This window comes from Archocentrus centrarchus, chromosome 11 (assembly GCF_007364275.1).
Source record: "Archocentrus centrarchus isolate MPI-CPG fArcCen1 chromosome 11, fArcCen1, whole genome shotgun sequence".
Lineage (NCBI taxonomy): Eukaryota > Metazoa > Chordata > Actinopteri > Cichliformes > Cichlidae > Archocentrus > Archocentrus centrarchus.
In genome coordinates, this window is record NC_044356.1 from 21,784,989 (window position 1) to 21,805,302 (window position 20,314).

A 20,314-nucleotide genomic window follows, 5' to 3' on the forward strand; every position below is an offset into this window, starting at 1 on the left:
ATTCTAATACTGTACTTTGGGGTGGCTGTTATTTGTGAATTGGCACTATATACATAATATTAAATTGAACTGAATTTAGTAATTTAGTGGCCTCCTCAATTGTCATCTTATCTATAGGCTGAGTGAACCCAGAGATGTGCTGACTGATGGCTCCTGCCCAGTTTTAGAAATGGAAACAACAAACCAACACTGTTTGTTTGAGTCAATTTACAGACACAGCAACCCGTAAAGTGACCAAATAGGCTGCATCTCAGTGCCAACAGAAAATGATGTTGTTGGGGCAGGTTCATTGCTCACCCCTGATCTGTTAGGACAAAACAATACAAAAACCTCCACAAACTAAAGTGAAAAATAAAGCAATCCAGGCAGATTATCAGGCAGAGAGTTTGCCAGTTGCACAAGAACAGATTTCTTTTGTTTCTACAGACTTTAAAGATTTATCAAATATGTCATCCTGAAGGTTCAGTTTAAAACTCAAGAACGAGCCCTAATATGAAGTGAGAGAAAGTCACTGAATGGAATCGATAAAATGAATAACTTTCCTCCTGGATTGTGACAGATGAGCTGTTGAGGAATTCACCATCAAATCCAGCATTTGGCTGGCTTGGCAGAAACCTGTTTTTCTAATTATTTTTTAGATTCACACAACTGGATCTGTTTAAAGAAAAAACAAACAAACCAAAGACAAGAAGCTTTAAAATAGCAGAAAATCTTAAATGCAGGGGTACATAGCACCATCTCAGCTTGTATCACAGCAAGCTTGTAGCTGCTGATGCCTTGATCATTATTTTTTACTCCATTTTGTTCACTGGCCAGCTGGCTAATCAGCAAATCACAGACCAAACCCTACCACACCACAGCTAGCTGCTAGTCTCAGTTTAATTGAGGGAGACAGGGTTAAGGAGTCACTAGCAGACAGCTATTAAAGTTTAATATGTCTCAGCATTAAATAATAACTGCAGGATATTCCTGACTGGTGGCTTGGTTTAATCACCTTTAATGAGAATGGCTCAATATAAGAAGTAATATATCCATGCCTTCTGTGATTGCTTCATCTATCCACTGGCACATCTATGCCAGTTTAAATTGACCTTCTTCAGAAATAGCCACATACAACCATCCATTTAGGAAAATCTGAAAGACAAAGTCCCACATGATGCATTCTCTAATAGCTTTTTGTGCCCATCTACAGTCCATGGTTCCAAAATCTAATTGGCAAATGGTAGAGGAAGGCAGTCTGCACTGCATTGTGAAGGAACTCGGCATGAGCCCAAAATAAATAACATGTGATGGGCGCTAACAATAATTGAACACACAACTGAAATACTACAACTAGAAAAGTAGCATTTGATTGAGTACCTGTCTTTTTGTAGAACATGATCTCATCCTTAAACTCTTCGCGCTTCTCCAAGGCCTCATCAATGCTGAGGATGATACTTTCACTGGTCTCAGGCCCATATAGGAACTTACAGGCGCAGCTCTTCTGCATGACCTCTGCCCGAGAGAAGCCCGTGAGCTCACAGAAGCCATCCGAGCAGTAGACAATGGGAAAGCCCTTCGACACCTGAGCATTGGCCAGAATGAAGTTGCTGTCTGCAGGAGAAAGAGAAAAAGGAGATGACATATTATCAAGGTTATTGTAGAATTTTATGGGGTTTTTTCTATTTACTCAGACAAAGTAATGAATGTCTTTTTTGATATTTCTGTTTAAAAGGAAAAATAAATGGCGAGCTTAGTGTACCTTAGTTCAATAGCTCTTCTCCAAAGAAAAGGAGTACTCTGTTACACTTGCCCAGTGACTGAAAGTACACATAAAAGAGAACTCTACAAGCAAACTTCAATTTTTGCTGCTTCAAGAGGCCTTTCAGGTCCCAGAACCAATCTCTTAGCAACCAAATAATGCTCCATCCACAGTCACCATTGTTGCTAACATTTATGCCTGCTTTAGTGACCTTGGTGCTTGGGTGGTAGTGTACAATGTGTTTTTAGAACATTTTCACAGAAAACAGTGGCCACGTATGTCTGAAAGCAGGGTTGATGAACCAAAGCACAAAGTAAATCAAGTGGCAGCCTCCATTGCTGAAAACTGAAGCCAATACAAAAGTGTCTCTAATGGCCACTTAAAATTCGCTCCAAAAGCGAGTCAATCCCAACAGACTCCTACGACCAATTTAACAGTATTAAAAGCTTGTTTACAGGCCAATACAAAAAAAAAACAAAAAACTGTTTGGGCTTTCATAGTTTCCCCTTTTATAACAAATATACATTTAGTTAACTTTTATTAACTTAACCCATCCATTTGGATAATGTTAAAGCCTCAAAATCTACTGGAGAGGCTGTTTTGACTGCTTTGGGTCCCAACACAGACAGCTGTATTCAATGACTTTCTTAACCCCGGTTAATTCAATTCTAATTCTGCTTGTAGTTTCAATGACTTCTGAAGCTTTTTAATGTTATAATCTGATAATTTAGTGCTGTATCTTCTCATCTAAACATACACTTTATGGACAAACGTACTGGGCCACCTACACATTACACCCACAGGAGCTTCATGGCATGGAAACCCATGCCATGAAGCTCCCACTGCACAGTTTTTGTGCTGATGTTTATGCCAGATGAGGTGTTGGAGCTCTGCTATTACTGAGTCAACAGAGTGTTGCCAACTTTTATACAATATGAGCCTCAGCTCTCAGCAACCCCGCTCTGTAACTTTACATGGTCTGCCACTTTGTGGCTGAGTTACTGTGGTTCTTTAATACTTCCACTCTGGAACAACACCACTTGTTTATGGCGTGGAATATCTAGAAGGGAAGAAATTTCACAAACTGACTGGTGTCAATAATGGCATTCAATTACAGTGTCACACTTGAATTCGGTGAGCTCTTCAGAGTGACCCATTTTTTCACAAATGTTTGAGAAGGCTGACTGCATGGCTAGGTGCTTGATTTTATACAAGGGACTGAAAACACCTGAATTTAAAGATTAAGAAGGCACGGTCCATACTTTTGTCTATATAGTGTAACTTCTGGCTTCAAAAAGCCAATATGGCAATGGTCATAACACTAATGTCAAGGCATCCAAAATGTGCAGCCCAGAACCCAATGGATGACTTCACAGTGGGTATGGCTATCTATTTTATACAGTCTGTGTACAACCACCAAATTTGCTCACAGATGCCATAATGCTCCATAAAGCCAGAAGGAAAAGTGCAGAAGGGTGTAAATTTTCCTTCACTGGCCTGTATGATTAATATGAGACATCTTTCATATTGCACAGTGCCATCTCATCCATATTGAAATGAGAAACAGCTATCATGATTTTTTTTTTCTGGAATGCTGAACATTATGAACAGAAAATTGGCCAGCTCATCTGTGGAAACTGTACTGCCAACACTGGGAGACCAAAATGCTTTTACCACCAACAACTTTTGAAACTTCATACAATATAAATGGAATCGTTTTCAACTGGTCAAGTAGTGCCTCTCTAGCTGTTTCAACGAATTACTCTCACTTAGCCGCTGCAGTGATATTTTAACATAGAGATACAAATTCTGATGGGATGCTTTTTTTTTAGCTCAGGCAGATAAAGGCCTGTGTGGGCTGCAAAATGAGAGTTATTTACCTTAAAAAAGACTTATTCTGTATACAAAGAGCAGCAGAAATATATCTATAAACTTCTTGAAAGTCCCTGAATTCAATACACTGACCCTTCATTTATAATACTCTTAGTGAGAGATGTGTTAAAGAGAGGCCATGGTTAGGAGAAATTCTGGTAAAGAGTGAGAGAAAAATCTGGAGTAGAGGATACTGTAAGTAAGGGAGAGGCGGCACGATGACAATGAAAAAAGTCTATCACAATTAATTAGCCCATTTGTGTCTAGCTCTAAATACCCAGTTGAAGTGGACCAGCTGTTTCTACCTGAATCCATCTATTAAGGCGCACAAACATACACCCATGTGTGCAAACAAACACCCACAGTGGCAGCCCTGTGCAGAATGATGCTGAGCTGTGCTGACAGACAGCTAGTGTTTACAGTACAATGCCCATTATACACAACAGATGACTGTGTCAGTTTGGTAGATTCTATAATGTCTATAGGTCTATGCATATGCATGTCCATAATTTGATAAGCAGTTAAATCAGCAAAACCTAGCCCATGAATTGCATAACAAAGTAAGAATACACACATATGCATAGCAGCTTCATTTGGTATTGAGAAATTATACAGAACCCACATGAATTTTGAGACATTTGTATAATCACAGAGAATAAATGAGCTGCAGCTACATTACTCCACATCGATACACAGAACACAAACCCACAAAGTGACATGAGCTTGTTTATAATCACTGCTTGAGACATCCTGCAAAGTGACTTGTTTCAATTACATTTCATTACAAAAATCAATTTTCTGCATCAATAAATCCCTTTTTTTCTTCAGCCCAGGTAATTAATTGTTTTATGTTTTATGTCAGGGTTTGTTGAAGGAAAACAACTTAGATTTGAACTGGGAATACAGCGGTAGATGACAACACTCTTGTATGTGACTCTCAGGAGGAATGAGCAGCTTGTTCCTTTTTCTGATCCCATCCAGAAATCAATAATTGTTTCTGCTGTCTTACAGGGCTCACTAAAAAAACTGATAAATGTCACTTTGCCTTATGTTTTCAAGTAATGTAATAGCAGAGACAGACTTACTTATTAAGGCTTTGGCATTATTTCCATCATTGGTATTACTTATTGCCTAGTATTGACTAAAATGTGGGAACATGGTAAAGTAACAACAAATATTTTTGGACACTCAGCAGCCAAATTATTAGGTATTGCTTACTAGTATTAAGTTGGACCCCTTTAGCCTTCAGAACTGACTTCACTCTGAAAACATTCCTCAGAGATTTTGCTTGATTTGATTGTGATCTGGGACTGTGGAGCCCATTTGATTACAGTGAACTCACTGTCATGTTCATGTCATGATTTGCGCCATGGCATGTTATCCTAACCATCAGAAGATTATAAAGGATAAATATGGTCAAAGGATTATAAAGGATGGATATGGTCACTGATAATATTTAACTGGACTGTGACGTTCAAACAATGCTCAGTTGATGCTAAGGGTCCCAAAGCGTGCCAAGAAAAAATTCCCCAATAGCATTACACCACCAGCAACAGCCTGAACCACTGGATCCAGGATGGATCCATGGTTTCATGTTTATGCCAAATTCTGATTCCAAATGTCACAACAGAAATCAAGATTCGTCAGGCAACGTTCTTCCAATTTTCCATTGTCCAATGTTGGTGAGCCCATACAAGCTATAAGCCTCAATTTCCTGTTCTCACTGGATATTTTCTCTTTTTCTGACCATTATCTGTAAACCCTAGAAATGGTTGTATGGGGAAAATCACAGTAGATCAGCAGTTCCTGAAATACTCTGATCAGCCCATCTGGCATCAACAACCATCTCACGTTCAAAGTCATTTAAAATCATCTTTCTTCCTCATTCCATGCTCAGCTTGAACTTCAGCAGGTTGTCTTGACCATGTTTACATGTCTAAATGCAATGAGCTGCTGCCATGCCATTGGCTGATTAACTATTTGCACTAACGAGCAGTTGTATACGTGAGTGTGGCTGGTGAATGTGGTTTTGAGGGCAATTTGGATTTTAATGCTGACCATAATTAAAAAAAACAAAAAAACAAAACATTCTTAAGCCTCTCTGAGTCCAAGAGTCCGTTAGGGTTCACTTGGTGTAAATATTGTCATGAGACAGTGAGTGTGAGGGTCAGTGCAGGTGCCGCATACCTGTCTGTTTTTTGTGACCATGTGGACTCATCTGTGGAAAATTTACATTACAATGCACCAACTACGCATTCACCACAGGACTGGGCTTCAAGCAGACTTCAGTATAACAGCAATGACTACACAGCCATCACATCTCCTTATGTCTGTTTCTGAAACTGAGTATGATCGGTTCTTTACTCTGTCTTGAAATAAATTCTAACATGCCCGAATACGTCATGTAATTGCTGTAGATTTTAAACAACCTCTTTAAAACTGGCAGATTTGCTCCTGGCTATATTTATTGGTAAATCTGCCCTACAGATTTGTAGTCTGTGACACTATTTACGGTTAACTTGTGCCACTATTGTTCTATTAAGGTGTGGAACCAAAATGTAGAGTGTGGTTTGAACATACAAAATGAAAACTGTTGTTTTTTCAAGCTCAGTAATGGGCTTGTTGGTATACAGGACTTTTCTAATCTACTTGAGCACTCAAAGCATTTTATACAACGTGTCTCAGTCACCCATTCATACAAGCACTTTTTTCCCTACACCTATATGCTTTCTATCTAACATTCACACTCCAATGAACACATCAGAGATCAATTTGGGATCCAGTATCAAGGATACTTTGGCATGCAGACTTGAGCTGCCAGGAATCGAACCACCAACTTTCCGATTAGTAGAGGACCTGCTCTACTTCCTGAGCTGCAGCCACCCTTACAGACTTGAATTTACAGTCATCTGCTTGTGTTCATTTGTTCTGCTCTTTGGCTAGGTAAAGAGCATTACGGATTATGAGAATTCAGTCAGCGTGTAGACCGCAGAGACCCGTTTGCATATATTCTCCTGAAATGAAAAATGGTGATGACAAACGTATGTTGAATGCTGATTGGTTGAGTAGCTGGTTTGAACAGGAATTGAAATGACAGTGACGTGCACCATGAAGAAGATGATTGAAAAAATGCTAAAGGTCAAAAAGCACAGATGAATGTGAGAGTGGACACGTCATAGTTTTGTCTCACTTGGTTTCATTTCACTACAAAGACGTTATTTGTATACTATGAGATCTTCTTTGGCTACACTAAAGGTCCAACAACAGAGCAGTGGCTCCACATATTTTCAGCATTGCCCCCAAAAGACAGTATACAGCTGGTGTGTAGACATGAGACTTCAAAGCTCTGTGTAGCACCTAAAGACTATCAAACTTTCCCTGTCATGTTTTCAGCCAGAAATGGGAGAAAAATCAATTAAAACAAGTGCAAATTGTGCTTTTTTTTTTTTTTTAAAGCAGCGTTATTGAGTTACTCCACCTCAGTTGCTACCTTTTTTTTGTTGTTGTTTATTTAACCAAAAGAGGTGGTAAACAAACCCACAGAAAAAAATGTAATGTGTAACAATGTTTTCTGAGTCATTAGCATACAATAAATCTCAGCGACACTGATCCCAATTTGTGAAAGAGGAAAAACACACAGGAACGTGTCTATATCCGCAGCAATACTCGGACCAAATAGCCCAGACAGATGGTCAGAGTGGGTCTTAGCACTGGGACTGGCTGTCAGGCATGAGCCCCCTAAGGCTCAGGGTAACGAAAAGAGAGACAGTCAAGACTGCTGGAGACTCGGGAGCCCTGAGAAAAGGCCTGCAGCCTATCTTGTGACAGCTCCCAGAGCCAAGGAGGATGGTGTTGACTGAAAACTAAACTTTGTTTGACAGCAGATTACTTGTGCTGTTTAGAATTGACAGATATATGGTGTATTGTCTGAGCATACAGTGTGCTTATACTGGGTCATATGGAGGGGAGACAAGGTCATGTCAGGTAACTTGTTTTAAGAGTTAGTTTCAGAAGTCATTCTATATACAGACTACACACTCACATAATCTGAACATACACTAGAACAAAGCAAACACTAAGCTAATAAACTCTATTTTCTCTTCATGTCCAGTGTTAAAATCAATATGTTAAAAACTAAATTTAGCCTATAGTTGCTTTCACACAACAGAATCAGGTCAGGACATTAAAGATTTCTTTTCTCACACAAAGCTCACAGCAGGAAATAGCATCAGACACATTCTCACCACTGGAAATGCTCTGTTTGGGTTTGTCTAGGCAGCTGCCTGGTGTTTGCGAAGCAGGACACACGACACCCACTCATTTCTGTGAATTCACCAGAAAATTACCTGAGCTATTCTTCCTACTAAACTTCACATGGGCTTTGTACTAGGCAACTGGCAGGTAAAAGAACATTTAACGTCTGATCCGACTGTATCAGACTTCTGACAGGCACCTCCACTGGGTAATTTCAAGAGAGGTTCAGGGCTGAAAACAGCTTATAACTGTGTCCCAAACCACCTTACTTCCAGCTTACGCTTGCTATTTTGAGCACATTAGTGCATTCACATTGACAAGCTATAAGAAGTGCTATATGAGTAACCTGGTGGTGTATAATGGTCCAAATGCTGGGTGTGGATAGCTGTGAGACTCTCAGTTGCCGCTATACTGGCTACATTAGAAAAAAGGGGTGGGGAATGCAAACCATCTTGCCATCAGCACCAACAGCAATGCCCATACAGTTTAACCACCTGATTCGAATGTTAGCAGTGGCAGATTTTTATTTATTTATTTATTTTTATCAGCGACTTACTTTTACTTACTTACTTTTGTCGTGATGTTTGGTGTTTGTGCATGTTCGATTGTCATTTTTAATATACAAGATAGATGATGAGAGGAGAGAGAAGTAGTTGTAAATGTGCAAAATGCATGAGCTGGCACAGCAATCAAGTGCTTTAGTCGTGTTTTCCAACTTTTTACACTTGCTTGTCAAAATTTATATACTATGTGAATAGGCAGTGTACAGAGCACATTACATGACAGTGTACTACTACAAGTACTACTACTAATAATAATAAACTTTATTTATATGGTACCTTTCAAACCAATGTTACAAGGTGCTTCTTGAGAAAAAAATAATCATGTTAACACAAATAGTAACAAAACATTTGAGAAAAGAAGACCAGCTGCACATGAACATTAAAGCAGAGAATAAAAACAAATAAATTAAAAATCTATGATGAAATAATAAAAATAATTACTAAGAAGAGACCATAAAACATTAAAAATAAACATTAAAAAGAGACAACATGTAACAAGTACCTCAAACAGGAGGCATTCAGGAAGACTGCTTATAAAAATATGCTGTTAAGCATGCTTTAAACGACAATAGGGAGCTTGTAATCTGATCTCACAGAGGTTGGTCCAGAGAATGGGTGCCCGAAAAAAAAAAAAAAAAAAAAAAGGCCTGGTAACCCTTGGTCCTCAGCTGGGATTGTGGGATGGCTAGCAGAGCCTTGGCTAAGGACCGAGCACATAAGGTGTCAGAAGATCTGAAATATATATAATAATCAAAGTATCCATCAGGAGACACAGTCTTTGATTCTTTAGAAATCTGGTCTTATGAAGAAAAGAATAAATAAGTATTTAATTTGTGTTTTTTTTTTTTTTTAAATAAAGTAAGTAATACAGTAACTGTGCTCAAAGATTAGGAAGCATCCCCTAAAAAGCTACGAATTCAAATCAAGAAATGCAACTATTTCAATACCGGTTAAGAGCTGTGAAAATGTATGTTTGTCACGGATCAGCTGTGTGGCAGGAAAGAAGGGGACCCCAAGGCAGACGAGGTAAATGGAAAAGACAGTCTTTAATTGGCAAAGTGCAGGACAAATCCAGGAACAAAACCAGAACTCAAAACCAGGACAAAACTGAACCACAGAGGAACACAGCAGGGGAGCGAACGACGACGACGCGACGAGGACAAAGTGAAAACACCGACAATATAAACACAGCAGGTAATGGGCAAATGGGAAACAGCTGGGAGGGAAACACAGGAAGCACAATAAAACCAAAAGCGCACAGACAAAAGACCTACCAAAATAAAACAGGAAAGAACCTAACAGAGTACACACTGGCTGAACACCTGGGAATACAGACACCGAAGGATAACCGACACCAGCACAACAGAGCACAAGGGAATAGAAACAGTGAAACCATAATAAAACAGAACTAAATCACCGGAACATAGAATACTGGGCCACCGGCCCAGGACCATGACAGTACCCCCCCCTTAAGGGCCGGCTCCCGACGGCCCACAACAAGAACAAAGAAAAACCAAAACCGGACCAGGGCGGGAGGAGGGGGAACCGGACGGAGGGACCGAACCAAACAAAACCCAGGAGACAAAACAAAACAAACCAGTCCAGGAACTAAACAAAAAACAGGACCAAAACAAAAGGCAATGGCACAGGGCCGAAGAGCGCCAACGCTCAAAATAGGGGTCAGAAAAACAAAAACACAGGGCCCAGGAAAACAGTACATAGTGTCCAGGAGGACCCACTGGGAAATCCCAAAACAAAAAAAAACACAGTTCAGGGGCCACACAGGCCAAGGGCCACAAAGCAGAGTCCAAACGAGGGAGGCTGACCGCGCTCCCAGCAGCGGCGGCAACGACGAGGAGAAGGCACTGGAGGCCGACCGCGCTCCCAGCGGCGGCGGCGGCGATGAGGAGGAGTCACTGGAGACCGACCGCGCTCCCAGCGGCGGCGAGGAGGAGTCACTGGAGGCCGACCGCGCTCCCAGCGGCGGCGGCGGTGGCGACGAGGAGGAGTCACTGGAGGCCGACCGCGCTCCCAGCGGCGGCGGCGGCGGCGACGACGAGGAGGAGGAGGAGTCACTGGAGGCCGACCGCGCTCCCAGCGGCGGCGGCGACGAGGAGCAGGCACTGGAGGCCGGCCGCGGGGCATGCGGTGGCGGAGACGGGTGACCTCAGGCTCTGGCGTGGAACCCTCGGGCTCTGGCGCAGGACCCTCGGGACCCTCCGGACGCTCGTGCTGAGCGGAGACCCCCAACGGCTCGGACTGAGCGGGACCCCCTGGCTCCGGCGCGGGACCCTCTGGCTCCGGGCGCTCGGACCGAGCGGGACCCCCTGGCTCTGGCGCGGGACCCTCTGGCTCCGGCGCGGGACCCTCTGGCTCCGGGCGCTCGGACCGAGCGGGACCCCCTGGCGGCTCCGACTGAGCGGGATCCTCCGGATGCTCGAACACTGGATGCGCAGGCTGGGGCTGCTTTGCAGGGCATAGGTTAGGTGAGTCTGATGGCGACAGGGGAGCTGACTGGGACTCTGACTCAGAGACCAGGGACTCTACAGCAGTCGACGGGAGAGACTGGGGCTGAGACAGAGACGCTGCTGAGACTGACTGGGTACCTGACTGGAAAGGAACTGGAATCGGGGAAGCTGACACTGGGGAAGCTAAGGGAACCAAAATTACAGAGGGAGCAGGAGCTGAGCGGACTGTAGAGGGCCATGGTGCCGGCTGAGTGGGCGTCATCCTGGGCAGCAGGGGCTGCTCAGGGAACAGTTTGGGTATGTCAGAAGATGGCTGCGTGGAAGCAGGCCGGGAGACGACTGGCTGCGTGGAAGCAGGCCGGGAGACGACTGGCTGCGTGGAAGCAGGCCGGGAGACGACTGGCTGCGTGGAAGCAGGCCGGGAGACGACTGGCTGCGTGGAAGCAGGCCGGGAGACGACTGGCTGCGTGGAAGCAGGCCGGGAGACGACTGGCTGCGTGGAAGCAGGCCGGGAGACGACTGGCTGCGTGGAAGCAGGCCGGGAGACGACTGGCTGCGTGGAAGCAGGCCGGGAGCTAGGGAGATCTGGCTGCGTGGAAGCAGGCCGGGAGCTAGGGAGATCTGGCTGCGTGGAAGCAGGCCGGGAGCTAGGGAGATCTGGCTGCGTGGAAGCAGGCCGGGAGCTAGGGAGATCTGGCTGCGTGGAAGCAGGCCGGGAGCTAGGGAGATCTGGCTGCGTGGAAGCAGGCCGGGAGCTAGGGAGATCTGGCTGCGTGGAAGCAGGCCGGGAGCTAGGGAGATCTGGCTGCGTGGAAGCAGGCCGAGAGACAGAAAGAGCAGACTGCGAGCTAGAGAGGGCAGACTGCGTGGGAGCAGGCTGCGAGCTAGAGAGGGCAGGGAGAGCGACTGGAGCTAGAGCTGACTGAGGGCGAGGGAGAGCTGCTGGCTGCGTGGGAGCGGACTGAGGGAGAGCCGACTGCGTGGAGACTGACTGAGAGCTACAGAGGCTGACTGAGACTGAGCGGTGACTGAGAGCTACAGAGGCTGACTGAGACTGGGAGGTGGCTGGAGCTACAGCTGACTGAGACTGGGAGGTGGCTGGAGCTACAGCTGACTGAGACTGGGAGGTGGCTGGAGCTACAGCTGACTGAGAGACAGGCTGAAGAGGCACTGTGGACGACACTGAAAACTGCTGTGAAGGCTTGGACCTGGCTGCCCCCACCCGCGGAACAGGAACGGGTGCAGAGGTCAGCCCGTCCGTGGCTGCCCCCACCCGCGGAACAGGAACGGGTGCAGAGGTCAGCCCGTCCGTGGCTGCCCCCACCCGCGGAACAGGAACGGGTGCAGAGGTCAGCCCGTCCTTGGCTGCCCCCACCCGCGGAACAGGAACGGGTGCAGAGGTCAGCCCGTCCGTGGCTGCCCCCACCCGCGGAACAGGAACGGGTGCAGAGGTCAGCCCGTCCGTGGCTGCCCCCACCCGCGGAACAGGAACGGGTGCAGAGGACAGCCCGTCCGTGGCTGCCCCCACCCGCGGAACAGGAACGGGTGCAGAGGACAGCCCGTCCGTGGCTGCCTCCCCCCGCGAAACGGGTACGGGTGCAGAGGACAGCCCGTCCGTGGCTGCCTCCCCCCGCGAAACAGGTACGGGTGCAGAGGACAGCCCGTCCGTGGCTGCCCCCACCCGCGGAACAGGAACGGGTGCAGAGGACAGCCCGTCCATGGCTGCCTCCCCCCGCGAAACAGGTACGGGTGCAGAGGACAGCCCGTCCGTGGCTGCCTCCCCCCGCGAAACAGGTACGGGTGCAGAGGACAGCCCGTCCATGGCTGCCTCCACCCGCGAAACAGGAACGAAGCCATCAGTCTTTGAACCCCCAGTTCTTTCTGTGGCTAATTTCTTAGGAGCCAGTTCAGGGGTGTCAGAATGACAGACCTCTATGACAAAGGCCCTAACTAGGGCAGGAAGAGAGTCCAAAAGCCAGGGATGTACTGACAACAGATTACGTAGCCTCTGCACTATAGCTTCCTTTTGCCTTTCACAATGAAGTTCAAGCCACAGATCACACAGCTTATAAACAAAGTTACACACATCCGACCGGGAGCCCTCAGCAGGGAAACCATTCTTTGTAGACAAACACGAAACGTCTTTATCCTTGGCTGTCAGTGAAACAGGGAATTTGGGGCTGGGTTTTACAGCCTGCTCAAAAAACACATGTCCTTTAGCGGCTCCTTTGTTCAGCCCAATGTCAAGGAACTCAGTCTTTACATTAACAGGCATGGCAACAGAGTTACTCACGGAACCTGGTGACTGAGTATGAAGCGGCGACGGCTGTGTGGAATCTGGAGGCTGTGGTGACCGTCTCCGCGGCGTTATCCCGCTCTGCTCCCGCGGCGATTCTCTACGATGCTGTCGGGAGCTTGGCCTTCCTTCCTCAGCAGCAGGCAGCGGTGAAGCAGAAGTGCTGGGAGGCCAGGGACCCCTGTGTCCCAGGAATCGGAAAAATGACTCCTCCGGAGTCATTCCGGGCGGCGGCTCCGGCGAAAAGTCTCTTTGCTTCCTCCGGGATCTCGTCCTCCGTGGCTGCGGCATGGAAAACCGCGGCGTCATACCGCACGGCTCCGGGGACGAATCATGCAGCTGCTGCCAGGGATTCCCCTTCCGCCATGGCTGCGGCGCCCGCTGAGGAGGGGAGGGACCAGTGAGCGGAGTGACAGGTGAGCGAGCGGCAGGAGACAAAAAAATTCCGCCAGTGCGGATAACTCGTGGCTTAGGAGGAGGAGGTGAGTGGCGTCGCCGGGGACCGTTCCAAAAAGCAGGTCCCCCCAGCGCCAGGCGAGTGCCACTGTAGGGGTCGGAGTCTGCGGGGTCCATTCGTGGTCGCGTCGTACTGTCACGGATCAGCTGTGTGGCAGGAAAGAAGGGGACCCCAAGGCAGACGAGGTAAATGGAAAAGACAGTCTTTAATTGGCAAAGTGCAGGACAAATCCAGGAACAAAACCAGAACTCAAAACCAGGACAAAACTGAACCACAGAGGAACACAGCAGGGGAGCGAACGACGACGACGCGACGAGGACAAAGTGAAAACACCGACAATATAAACACAGCAGGTAATGGGCAAATGGGAAACAGCTGGGAGGGAAACACAGGAAGCACAATAAAACCAAAAGCGCACAGACAAAAGACCTACCAAAATAAAACAGGAAAGAACCTAACAGAGTACACACTGGCTGAACACCTGGGAATACAGACACCGAAGGATAACCGACACCAGCACAACAGAGCACAAGGGAATAGAAACAGTGAAACCATAATAAAACAGAACTAAATCACCGGAACATAGAATACTGGGCCACCGGCCCAGGACCATGACAATGTTTTGTTTTCTCTCATTTTCAGTTTGTTCGTTTCTTCTATAAGTGAAATGTTCTCCCAACTTTGCAGCATTTTTGGCAATTTCAAAGTTCCAGTGTTCAGGTTTTTGAAACCAGCTTTTAGCAGCCTTGTTTCTCTTTTATGAATTATTTTCTTGGAAACAGCCAAACAGTTTTTGCATCTATTACTGTAATAACTGGGCACTTGTTTGTCGTTACCACAAAACTCATTTCTACCTCTTTTTTAAAAATTTATTTTCTCCTTTCAATGAAATTTCTCCAGCTATCCTTTTCTGTGCTCCCCCCTCTCTACTCTCTTAGATTTTCACCTTCTGCTTCTTTCCCTTCCTCCTCAACTTTCTCAATCACTCCAACTTCACTCTGCTCAGTCTCTCCTTCCTTTCACCCCCAACTGCTCCTGATGTCCCTCCTACCATTTTTGGATCTCTATGCCTAATTACTCTTCATCTCCTCTTTACCCTTGGAATTCCACCACACCATCCTCTTTTCCCCAATCCATTTATTTCCTGCATTTACTGCACGTTCACCTTCTTCCCCGCCTGCCTCTAAAAAAGTATCAACTGTCTAAGTTTACTTTTATCCTCGCTCTGCACCCTGAATCTCTGCTGTAGGAAAATTCTGAATCATCTTTCCTTCTTAGTTCCTTCTCAGATTTCATCTTTCCCATCTTCCTACTGTCTCTTTCATGTTATCTTTTTTAAAATTCACTATCCTTTCTCATCTGTCATACCCTCTTCATCACCTCACGTTGTTCGATTTTCTCCATTTAAATTTTCTTTTGGCTAATTGCTCCAGTGTGGAAGCCCATAGATCATTTTGCCTCATGCTCACATGACTGCATGACAGCTGCTAGAGGAACCCCACAGGTACACAGTGGAAAGAGGGAGGAGGAAAGACGGTGACAGAGAAAGAAAGCGAGCAGAAGGGCAGAAGAGGAAAGAGGTCAGGGAAAGACAAAAAAGTGCAAGAAGGAACGCAAAGACGCAGATGGTTACAGAGACTTCTTACGTAATTAAAGTGAAGGTGGTGAACAAGAGATTCTTAAAATATCTGTGATAAATTAAAAATTCCAGTGTTTTCTAGTCCCAAAGTGGTTTGCAGATTCACAGATTTAGACGAACACAAAATAACCAGTGATTTAAATTTTACTGGAAAGCGCTCCTTGTAATTATGCAAATCGCGACTGTTTTCAGTAGCTCAATAAAGAGATTTAAGCCAAGCTAGCAGTGTGGCTCTTGGGATGGAAATTCTGGTTGGTCACTGGATTAGTTGAACTCTGGTCCTTATTAAATATCTCAGCAATTATGCTCGCATTTTTATTCAGTGTGCGTAGTCTCACAGAGGCTACTAGAACATCTCATGTAGACTCTCAGTGTTGTTTTAACACTTTCCCTAACAGTAATCAGGAAGTTTTATGAGCTTAAACATAAGCGAGCCTGTACCATATCAGCAGCAGACAGGAAAACATCCATTTTTACAAACGGTGTTTTGAGGAGGCTTTAATATGCTTCTTCACAATAGGAGCGCCGTGTCAAACGATCATGTTGGCCGATTTTGTCAGCATTTGTGGTGGAGACAGGACCCAAATCCAGAACACAACGGCAGACAAAGTAAAACAAAGGAGAGAAAGGAAAGTCCAAGATAAACAACAGACGATCTAACAAAGAAAGGAAGAACCAGATTTGTATCTGCATATTTACACTGAAGATGGAATGAAGACATCAACAGCAGGTGAAAATAATTAGCACTGCTGAAGACAGTAAGGGCGGAGAAGACAATCACAAAGGAAAACTAGAAGGAGACACCACACAAAACTATCCTTCAGTGTAAAACGGGGAATGACCAAATGACAACCAACACTAAGACACTAAACCGGTCGTCTGTGTCATGATCCTGGGTGGGTGACCCAGTGTTTTCAGTTTTGTGGACTTTTGAATTTTTGTACCCTTTTTAGTTCCTGGTCAGGTTTTTATTTGTAGCCTCAGTTCAGTTGAGTTTTGTTTCAGTTGTCTCGTTAGTTCAGTTCAGTTCACCTGTTCTCCCCAGTTGAGTCCTGTTTCCCTAACCACCCTGTGTGTATTTAAGCCCTCAGTTTTCCTCAGTTAATTGTTGCGTCATCCCTCATAGTAGTGAGTTTCCCTGCTTTGTTTCCAGTTTGTCTGAGTAGCCATGTTCTTTGTGTTAATTCCATGCTTCCGGCCAGCAATAAAAGCTGTGTTTTGAGTTCACGTCCGTCTCCAAGTCCTGCATTTTGGGTCCACATCCGGTCTGCCTCACTACCGTCTCATGACAGTCGGGGAGAAGGACACAAGCACATAAACGAGACAGAAGGACAACAACATGGAAATGCTGAGGAACTAGAAAAATGAAATCAAAACAGAAGCCGAAATTCAATAAGTCACAAGAACACACAAAAACAAAAATAAAATACAAACAGAAGTTAGAATTCATAAATATCACAAAACTAAAGCCCAGCATGACCTTAATCATAATGAAATCAACAAAGGAATCCAAAATTCAAAAACAACAGAAAACTCTGGGACTGTGATTTGTTCAGAGGAAACTGCATGCTTGGATAAGCTGTGGATGAAATGGGACAAAATGGGAACGTTGATTAAACAGTGATAAATACTTGCCAATTTTCCTATGCCTGTGTCACATTTCCATTGCCTATTTGTAACACTGACCCCTATTAGAAGTTTATAAAGAGATAAAATTAAAATTGACCAGAATTGAGTTCAGCTTATTGGTACGGCCCTCCACAACAGTCCCAGTTTTTCGTGTGGCCCCTTGGGAAAAGGAATTGTCCACACCTGCCTTAAAGAAATGGTATGGTCAGAAAGAGGTGAGTGTATGCTTTTGCTACCTTGTCCGCACACAGCTTTGTCCCACATTTGTGGATTTTACACACACACACACACACACACACACACACACACACACACACACACACACACACACACACACACACACACACACACACACACACGGAACAGCTCGTCGCAGTGTTGTGCAGCCACTGCAAGCAACCCCAGAGCTATTTAAGTCACGACAACAATTCTTATGATGGAGAACTGAGCAATGAGGAGGCAATGGAGACACAGAATAAGGGAAGAGAGAAGTTAGGGAAGCAGAATCAGGCAGCACTACACAGCAGGGAGAGGAGAAGATGGATGGCAAATAAGATGAGAGAATGAGAGAGGAGGGGGATGTGGACAGGTAAGGGGAATAGAAGGGGAGGTTGAGAGATACACTGAGGCAGACAGATGAGGGTGTTAGAGGGGCAGAAGGTGAGGGGGTGATTTAGAAAGTTGAAAGTAAGTGAGATGGAACCGTGAGAGGTGGAATGATGAAAGATGGAGATGGAGTGTGGTAAAAATTGGTCAGGAAGTGGGGAGATGGATGGAAAAGACCTCGCCACCTTTTTGACGAAATTCATGTGGGCCTCTGCTACAGCAACAGTTACATAACCAAAAAAAAAGTCACTCTACAGTTGCCACAGTAACCACTGACACACACCATGGCAACCAAGGTTACACATGTACAGTTTGTCTTTAAAGTCAAGTCAGTCGTTGTATGGGATAATGAGATTAAGTGTCTCTGCTGTATCAACAAACCGTGCATCAATTATTAGTCAGAGCATACACATTCATACATTATATGCATACACATACTCTCACACCCATTCTAACAGCAGTAATCCTCTCACACCCTGGAATTGAAGAGAGAAAATCATTACACAAATCCACAGCCTTAATCACCTCAGTGCCTCTTTATCATACAATCCCCAGAGCTCTCACCAAATGAAACATTACACCGCGCATTACATTCCTGTAATTTGCAGGTCGCACACCTGCTGTTCCTTCCATGTCTGTCTCAGTCGGTGTCTTTTTGGCTCTCCATTATTTATTTCCCCCTCTTCTTCCAAATACAAAAAAGCCAAAAACAAACCCTTTCCTCCCTGTCTCACAAAATCCCGCACAATTAATTGAGTCTAAAAATGGCTGACTTAGCCCAGGCTTCCTCTAGTGAAACCCAGTTTGTTGATCATTTTGGACAGTCCATTAGGGATGGTGATTAGGAGAGGAATCTTGCTAATTAGGAGGTTTAACAAGGCAGAACATCCACGGTGATGGGGCGGCTCTCAGAAGTCCCAGAAGTTTGGTGGAACAGACAAGAGGCTCACCCTCCTTTAAAGTCACGATAATAATCAAGTCCAGTGACCTTACAGCGAGGACAGCATTTGCCAGCTAAGTCTGTACTGAAGAGGGTGGCTGTGTCTTTTTAACTGAATACTTTATCAAAGCCTTGTTAAACCCAGTGGGTAGTGCTGAGTTCCTATTAAATTGACACTGAAATTTACATTTTTCACAGTTGCTTTACAGTGAGTATGACGCATTGTATGCTGTTACTTTTAGCATGCAGCTATGCTGTAGGAAACAGCCTATACTAATTAATACAAGTTAATTATGTTTTCCTTGCAGCTGATGCAAGATGTGATCAAAAAGTTCTGCCAGTAAACTTCAGATGCAGGCCTGATCTGTCACTCACCCACTCCCTTCTCCTGTCACTCGTGGGCAAGACCCCAAGATACTCCTCCACCTGGGGCAGGAACCCGTCCCTGAACCGGAGTGGGCACTCCACCCTTTTCTGGCTGAGGACCATGGCCTCAGACTTAGACGTGCTGATTCTCATGCCCGCCGCTTCACACTCTGCTGCAAACCATTCCACTGCAAGCTGCAGGCCACCAACTGATGAAGTCAACAGGACTGCATCATCCGCAAAAAGCAGAGATGAGATTCTGAGGCCACCAAGGTAGAAGCCTTCCACCACCTGGGTACGCCTAGAAATTCTGTCCATAAAAATTATGAACAGAATCAGTGACAAAGGGCAGCCCTGGCGAAGTCCAACACCCACAGGAAACGAGTCAGACTTATTGCCGGCTATTCAGACCAAGCTTTGTACAGGGGACTGAATGTCCTGCAACAATGGGCCAGACACCCCATACTCCCACAAGACCTCCCATAGGATATCCCGAGGGACGCGGTTGAATGCCTTCTCCAAGTCCACAAAGCACATGTAGACTGGCTGGGCAAACTCCCAGGCACACTTGAATATCCTCAAGAGGATAAATAGCTGGTCCAGCATTCCACAACCAGGACGAAAACCGCATTGTTCCTCTTGAATCTGGGGTTCGACTAATGGACGGACTCTCCTTTCCAGCACCCTGGCATAGACCTTACTGGGGAGGCAGAGGAGTGTGATGCCCTGAAAGTTGGAGCACACCCTCTGGTCCCCCTTCTTAAAGATGGGGACCACCACCCCAGTCTGCCAATCCAGTGGCACGGCCCCAGATCTCCTTGCGATGTTGCAGAGGCGTGTCAACTAAGACAGCCTAAAATATCCAGAGCCTTCAGGAACTCAGGGCGAATCTTGTCCACCCCAGGGGCCCTGCCACCAAGGAGTTGTTTAACCACCTCAGTGACTTCACCCCCAATGATAGGCGAGTCATCCTACTCATCCCTAGACTCTGCTTCCACTACAGAATTAAGGATTAAGGAGGTGGTCAAAGTATTCCTTCCACCGTCTGACTATAGCCTCAGTTGAAGTCAGCAGCACTCCACCCCACTATAAACCATAATCACCACTTTGCCCTCCTGAGTCGCCTGACGGTTTGCCTGAATCGCTTCAATACCCTCCAAAAGTCTTTTTCCATGGCCTCACCAAACTCCACCCAGACCACCCTCAATGTCCTCAGCCTCCCTCTGTGCCACGTGCACTTATGTACTTTACGTGTATCCTTATGTTCAAACATGATGTTCATTATGGACAAACTGTGGTTTGCACAGAAGTCCAATAATAAGATACCATTTGGGTTCAGATCGGGCAGGCCGATCCACCCAGTCATGCCCTTCCAGGTCTCACTGTCATTGCCCATGTGAGCCTTGAAGTCTCCCAGCAGGACGAAGGAGTCACCAGATGGAGCACCCTCAAGCACCCTGCCCAGTGACTCCAAAAAGGGTGG

The 20,314-nt window shown here is 45.6% G+C and overlaps 1 protein-coding gene across 1 annotated transcript in view; it reads right to left on the reverse strand.

Moving 5' to 3' along the window:
• Nucleotides 1-20,314, reverse strand: part of kcnh8 (potassium voltage-gated channel, subfamily H (eag-related), member 8) — a 70,820-nt gene that overhangs the window by 40,274 nt on the left and 10,232 nt on the right. The window contains exon 2 of the mRNA XM_030741250.1: nucleotides 1,360-1,593. Coding sequence (XP_030597110.1) covers nucleotides 1,360-1,593 — 234 coding nt within the window. The remainder of the gene's footprint in view (nucleotides 1-1,359; nucleotides 1,594-20,314) is intronic.